Consider the following 7613-nt stretch of genomic DNA (forward strand, 5'->3'; position numbering starts at 1 on the left):
TGTTGCCTGTTTTCTTTGGTTCATTGTTTTTATATTCAAGGCACTGAAGCAGTATCTTTGGCTTAAAATCATTAACCCAGAAATGCATGTCCATCTTCATTTCAGAAAAATAGTTGATCACGTTGATTGGATGACCTCTCCTGAACAAGTCGCAGATGCAGTGAAACGGTTCAGGTATGTCCCTTTTGTTCATGCTGTGTTGAAAGCAAGACGTATTTCATGTCCAAATGAATATATACAACCATGCCGCATTAACTGACAACTTATGCTGTTTCACATTAGAACTATTAAATCACCTTGGGCTTGAAAAAGATTGCTTTCTAGGAAGTCAGTATTGAAAAAAGCTGGTTTGTAATTCTGTCCACTTGCTGGAAAAATATATCAGCCTTATGTAGCCATGGGCCAGTTCTGCTCAGCTTTTTCAGCTCAAAGTAGCCTCTTTAAAGAAGGCTCATTCTACCATTGTCTGTTGTTAGACATTTTCTGTCATTGCACCCATTCATCAAAACGGACTTCCAGAGACAATATGAAAACGTCTATCTTGGCAAGACTTTTGGAATGCTTGCAAAGCTGTTTCACAGGGCTTTTTCATGTATCTTTTTTACAATTCCCTTTTGATGATTGAACCTAATGTTATGGCCTGTGCATTTGAAAATTGGTTGATTGTAGTATGATTACACATTTTTTCATAAACTACACTGAACGACTTTAAAATTACCTTTTAATTTTTTCCACTATTAAACACAGAGTAATCATTTTTACTACCTGTGTGATTGTGCTACACGAATACAATACTGCAAATGAATTGTTAGTCATACTGAACTCAGTGGCATCCCCTCTTTTGGCACCACATATGCAAAGTTCCTCTCATACACAGAGCTGTGTCTGTATCTCATAGCTTGGGTCATTGGATTTATCCTGATTCTGCTGGTACACAATAGCATGCTTGTGGAGCACTGCCAAATTGCGGAGCAGTCCGCAGTCCAGAAACTACACTTGGCTGTGCTTCTGCCAATGTTGACATGTTCCAAATAGAAAAGGAAAAGTCATACCAAGGCACTACTATATATTGCTATATTTTTGCTGCAGCTGAAGGTGTAGACCAGGGTGTATGCAGATCATTTTAAAAAACCCCGAACAGTGTAATATAATGGAAAGAGTACTGGTGTAGCAGCAGGAGACAAATGCAGTCCCTACTCCACCACAAAGTTCAGTAGGTGACCTTAGGTTAGATGGTGTCTTTCAGCTTAATGGGGTGGCTGTTAAAGTGGACAGAGGGTCTAATCACCTGTGTTGCCTTAAGCTCTTTGGAGGCACACAGGTAGGAATAAATGTGATATGTAATTGTTCCAGACCATCTCTTGTATGCTCTCAATATTTTCTTAGCTGTGTAATTTTCCTACAGAGAATAGGAAAGGGAGAAGTTTCTTTTTCTTTATATTAATGTATCGAGGTTCTAATATCCCTTGTTTGCCAAAATGGCTATAGCTTTCTTCACATTCAACTGTCTAGAGTTAGACTCTGCATATTCCCCAGCCTGGTGCTGTTTCTTCACTCTTCTTTTGCTCTGACCACTCTAGGGAGAACAGTTTATTGACCATGGCTATTTGTGCAGGCTGCCTCTTTACCTTCCTTCCTCCCTCTGGTACCTACTGTTCTTGTACAGTGAAAGTCCAAAAATAAACCTCAACTGATCTGTTTAAAAAATCTCTACACATATTGAGGGTTTAACACAGCATCTAATGTTGGTATCCTACCAATGATCTTAAAATGAAATGAGATTTTTAAAAATTCTAACATGAATTTCATATTAATCCATAAATTTCTTTGCTTACAGAGATGCTTTTTGGCCCAACGGCATCTTAGCTGAGACTGTTCCACGCAGAGACAAAGCCATCAGAATGCGAACACGAATAGCTGGAAAAACAAAATTACTGGGAATAATGCCAGGTATGTGAAATATTGAATTCAGATTGTGGTTACGACTTGACTCGAAGTATGAAGTGTTTTCAGTGAAACAATGCAATTTTTTACCTGCAAAGGACTAATATATTCAATGTCAAATGAAAGTGTATTTCTCTAAGGAGTTTTTCATCATTTCATTCGTGTTGATTCTCATTGCCTTGGTATTTCTTTGAAAATCTTATTTAAGAATCTGCAATGCAATAGTTCAGATAAAGCTGTTAATTATATAACTTTGTGATCTGTCTAGATGAGCTGAAGCACATCCTTGGTGCTGAGACAACAAGAAAAGGCATTCTCCGTGTCTTCGAAATGTTCCAGCATACCCAGCTCAATAAGAGGATGGTGTATGTCTTTCTGGAGGGCTTTTTGGAAACTTTATTCCCAATGTATAAATTCCGTGAGCTCTTCAACAAATTGCATTCACGTTCAAAGCAGATGCAACGATACAAGCATAGACTACAATCTACACAAGCGCCTTCTTTACAGAAAAGGTGACACTCCAAACTATTGCGTTGGTGTCCATTTGCCCTTATCCTGGGCAGATTCTCTGGGGCTTAAAACTCTCATGCTGTTATTTCTGCACCAGTCTTTTAGTGTCACATATTAGATTATTAATACATCCATAAGAAATGTGGTTCTTTTTCATCCTTCACCTATAATGCAACCACTACGCCATAAACTGGGTCATATGTCTTAAATGATTTGGTGCATCGTCATGCAACGCTGAGACGCATACTAGCCTGCTCTATGAGAACGTCTGTTCCTTCCACTCCTGACAGAATTGATGATTGCCAGAAATGAATAAGTGCTAGACTGTCCATTGGAAGATAAGTAAAGCACAACTTATGGTGAGAGCAATGGAGGACTTGACTGCTTCGCTTGCAACGGGGAGATTGTGCAATGTGAGAATCAGGTGTGATTTGATTTGCATTATGGCTGTTGATACTTTGTAAGTCTCGGTCAGCAGCTCTGGACAAGCTGACCTGGCAGGAAGCAAAATCTTTTGGATCAGCTGGTTTTGAGAGATATTGTTATCCCAAAAAACTACTCTTACTAACTGAAAGCAGTCAGATTGTGGCACAAAATCCAATCAAGTCCCCTTCCTGGATTCAGAAAATAAACTAAATGAACTATCTTGGTTGGGTTTATTATTCTGTGGGGAAAGGCAGAAGTATAGAAAAATAGACAGTGGTTTGGATTAGCCTCTTTATATGCAATCTGAATATAATTTTAAAGGAGAAGATTCATAGTAACTACATACTAATGGGAGGGACAGGTGTCTAGAAAAAGGGGAGCTGTTTAAATAAAGGGGAGAATCAAATTATAACATAATTCCACTATTTCCACTAAGAACCTGTTTCAAGAAAACCTGTACTGTATTCCATTTAAAGTCACCCTAAGATACCTTTTAAGTATGTACACCTCATGTGGAAAAACTACTAAAATGACTTGGTTTCTTACTGACATGAAAGTCTTCTGGACTTCATCAAACAGTCATATGCAAACAATTGCAAATTCCTGAATGCACCATTGTGTATATATGAAAATAAGAGACACAACTACAATATTTTTTTAAATAACTATCTTTTTTATTTTTTTGCATAATGTAAAATTTTAATAAATAAACCTCTTCTACACAAAAAAAGCCCCGGTCTACTATGCTCTTTACTTCTAAACATGATGTCTAATTAAGAGTGAAGTAATAATTGACTCCGCTTGCTTAGCCTTAATTGATCTTGAACGCAGCATCTCCTTTTCCGACTCTTCCTTAGCACCTTCTACCACCAAGGAATTACCACATATCGGTTATAAACCTCTGAATATCCTGTTACATAGTTGAAAGTGCAAACATCTAAGATAACAATCATTTAATACTCTCATACTGAGCACATTTCTTGGAAGAAAATTAATTTTAATTGAAGGACTTGCTTCCAGGCTATGTAATTCCAGTGGGGGTGTAAGTGCAGTACTTAAAAGATCTTTGAACTAAGGTCTGTATATAGTAACTTAAAATTCAGGAAAAAAAATAGTTAAAACCTTGGGGAAGGAAATGGAAGGTCCAACGAGGCATACCCAAGAAGGTCACCTGTCTGAGGCCTGAATGAGCAGGTTTCCTACTTCTTTCTTTTCCCCCACTTGGACTGCTGTGAGGTGGCCATGCTGTAATAAAAATTTTGCCGTCATTATTACGGTATGCATGTGTTCAAGTGCATTTTTTCTTCATATCTACATGCTGTACATATAATCTCTTACACCAGTAAAAGGAGAGCTAAGGTAACATGTGGAGTATCAATTTACTCATGTCTGTCATACTCCATGTTCTTAAATAAAGGTGGCAATTGAAGTGCTAACAAATGTTCTCTGGGCTTACTTAGAAATGACCTGTGCTTGGAATACTCTGCTTCCCTTTAAAAACTTAAGCTGCTGCGTGGGACTGTTAATTTGACCAGGAAAGTGGCCTTACAAGGGATTTTTCATCCTTTCTTCTTCTGCCTTCCCCTCATAATTGCCCCTAACTTGTCTGTCTCTCCTCCCCTCCACTAAGCTCATAGCAGCTTATGGAGGCATGAGGGGGATGATTCACAGAGGAAATTGCCATGAAAGTAAAGATTGATGCTTCCCTCATTTCTGGTTTCTTGGTCAAATTACAGCATGGTGCAACTGCTTTGGTGTGTTTAAAAAGAGAAGAAAAGCTATCCAAGTCTATTTTGACCTTCATGCGCATATTTCCAAAATTTTCGGCAGTTCACATCTTGGTTTGTGGCCTAGTTCTCACTGAGGTGATAAACCTGTCCTGGGGCTGTACCACTTCAGACATAACAGAATGCTTCACAAACAGGAAGAAATAATTCCACATAGTAGACTGACGGTTGTGTCTTAGCATTTTTCTTGAACGTTAGTTTTCTATGTGCAGGGATTTTGTCTCCTTCTATGATAAGCATTATGTAAAGCTGCCTTACACAGTCAGAATATTGACCTGGCTGGTTGAGTATTGTCTCCTCTGACTGGCAGCTGTTCTCAAGCACAGAAAGGGCCTTCCCAGCATCTTTTAATTAAGATCCTGTAAATGAAGATGCCAGGGACTGAATCCAGGACCTTCTCCATGCAAAGCAATGTGCTTTTCTGCCGAGCTTCAATTTGCAAGTCTGAAATGATTCATCCCAGTAACAGACTTAATACGGTATTGAGAATAAGGTGTACACCGCTTCTGTGGGCCAAATTACATGTTACACGGTCAAATTCAGAACTCCTGCAACTGCTTTTAAATCCAAATAGAAATGTCAGGAAACTGTACCCCAGATCTGCTTTAAGATGTATTTTGGCCCCTGATATCTGCATGTTCTAGCCCAGTTAACGTCTAGCATGGTAAAATAATGTAATCTACATGGAGTATTGGATACCAAAAGCATGGCGGGTGTATATATAAGTAATAAAAGAACCCTAGCATTTGAAATCTGTGATTAAAAAAAATATTAATACTCAATTTAGTTTACAGTATTGCAAAATGGGGTAATATGTCAACTAAACGTGTAGTGCCTCTTATCTGTAGGCATTCATATTAAGCCACAGAGTCATATTCAACAGCTGAATTTTACAATTTGGTTCAGTATCTATAAAATCTTGAACTGTGTGAATGGAACATAATGCTGTATCGTTTCATTTAATGCATTTTCTGCATATAGATAAGGTCTTGTCATCTGTATTTAAGTTCCAAGTGTCTCTTTGGCAGAAACCATCTATAATGTCTCTCCCCGATTTAACTGTTGTGTATAGTTCATGTTGTCCCTGCACATTATATCAGCTGTGTGTCATTTACATCTTTCAAAGCGCCCCTAAAATTGATTGTGTAAATGTCTAGTCAGGTATGTCCTGGCTTATGATTGCTGTGACCAGCCTCTGAAAATAAATGTGCCATTGTCCAACAAAATGCACTTACTTTAGCCTTAATTAAAAGAACATGAACCGTAAAAGGTGGAATATTTCACATAGGTCATCATGAAACTTTTGCTGCTGGTGTTTGCTAGTACTAAAAACTAACTTTAAATGCTACCAGAATGTGTACCAGTTTTTTTTTTTAAAAAGTAAAATATGGATTCCACAATCTCAGTTTTAATTTTAGTGCAATATTTTCATGTCATGCATGTGTATTTGAATAACTGTAATCAAAAAGAAGCTTTTTAAAAAGGTTTTGAGATAAAAGGTAAACTGTCTTAACCAACAACTTATCTTCTGTGACTGCTGCTGTGTTGGCTTACTTAAGGACTTGTTTTAAAAGTCTGGTTGTCGCTCCTTGTAAATTCCTTCTTATCTGTGCTCAAATGAGCATGGGTCTTACATTACAAGGAGCAAAATCTAAAGAGCACATTTAATATAGCTGTTAATAAATGGCTTGTGCATATCATTGTACAGTATGTGTCAACTGTGTGCCTAATGGTTCCATTGATATTTCCCCCAGTTCTTTAGCAAAGAATTAAAACAAATTGGAATGGCAAGGTGCCCCCCCCCCCCTTCCTGAACAGCTAAGAACTCTTTAAGGTTTTTTTTCTTTGGAGTTTGCATTATGTTTTGTCCAATAGAGAAAGCTCAGAAAAATACACTAATAAAGTATTAACAAGAAAGCTTTGAGTGTATCTTTTTATTTTTTTCTGTCTTTTTTTTAAACTGCAGAATGACCTGTAAAATGTTGTGTGTGGAATGACTGCAGAAATATTGGAATCTTGGGTTGTGGTGGGCTGTGTTGGTTCTTGATATAATCACAAATAGGATTAACAAATTTACATTGGCATAAGCTTTCATTAGCCAGATCATCACATGCCTGAAGTACTATGGTCAGTTGCCTGCTATTCCAAGAAATAGATGAGTTCCATTACATTGCAGAGCACACATGAAAACAAGACCAAGTCAAAAAAATGCTCCCATTATAGTGGGGGTGAATCATTCCCAACTCCTGATTAACACCTCCCATCCCGAAATCGAACAGAGGGACAATTGCTTTTTATTGTGAGCTAGACTCTCCCAGCCCCTGTTGTGCTCACACTTGGTATTGTGGAATCTGCATATAAATTGCAGCTCAGCAGCTTCATGCTGAAGTCTCCATTTTATATTGCTTTGTTGTAGTGCAGCAACCAATTTTGCCAGCTTAATTGGCAGATAGACCTTGCTGGCCCAAAATTTATAGAAGGTGCAGGTGAATGATGGCATGGCCTGTAGAACTGAGCTGTGAGACACTGTCACTTGAGCACTGGCGTAGCGATAATGGGGCACAGTGGGGTGCCCTGCCCCAGGTGCACACCCTTGGAGTCGTGAGGGGTGGAAAATTGCCCCACACACCCCTCCCACTTTCCACCCTACCAGCCAGGCCCCGACCGCGAGAGCAGGCTGTTTTTTCAGCCAGCTGCTGGCTGAAATAAAGTAACTGGGTGGGGGATGGGGCTCTGAGGGGGAGGTGTCCCACACCCCTTCTCCCCCACCCGCCAGGCCCTGGCAGCCAGAGCAGGTTGTTTTTTCAGCCGGCTGCCAGCTGAAATAAAGTAAGTGGGTGGGTGGCAAGGCTCCGCGAGGAGGGGCCCCCTCTGCCTTACCAGCCAGGCCCTGGCAGCCGGAGCAGAGTGGGGCCTGGGCGCCAATTCCCCCCCTACGCCCCTGCA

At 39.5% G+C, this 7613-nt stretch overlaps 1 protein-coding gene across 8 annotated transcripts in view; it reads left to right on the top strand.

The window, feature by feature from the left end:
* SNX13 (sorting nexin 13) overlaps window positions 1-6584 on the top strand; it is a 93928-nt gene extending 87344 nt beyond the window's left edge. For all 8 annotated transcript variants that reach the window (XM_048510778.1, XM_048510774.1, XM_048510776.1 and 5 more), the window contains 3 exons: window positions 106-174; window positions 1838-1950; window positions 2213-6584. In XM_048510778.1, coding sequence (XP_048366735.1) covers window positions 106-174; window positions 1838-1950; window positions 2213-2460 — 430 coding nt within the window. In that variant the 3' untranslated portion in view covers window positions 2461-6584. The remainder of the gene's footprint in view (window positions 1-105; window positions 175-1837; window positions 1951-2212) is intronic.
* The last annotated feature ends 1029 nt before the right edge of the window (window positions 6585-7613 follow it).

This window comes from Sphaerodactylus townsendi, linkage group LG11, assembly GCF_021028975.2.
Source record: "Sphaerodactylus townsendi isolate TG3544 linkage group LG11, MPM_Stown_v2.3, whole genome shotgun sequence".
In the NCBI taxonomy this organism is placed as follows: Eukaryota; Metazoa; Chordata; class Lepidosauria; order Squamata; family Sphaerodactylidae; genus Sphaerodactylus; species Sphaerodactylus townsendi.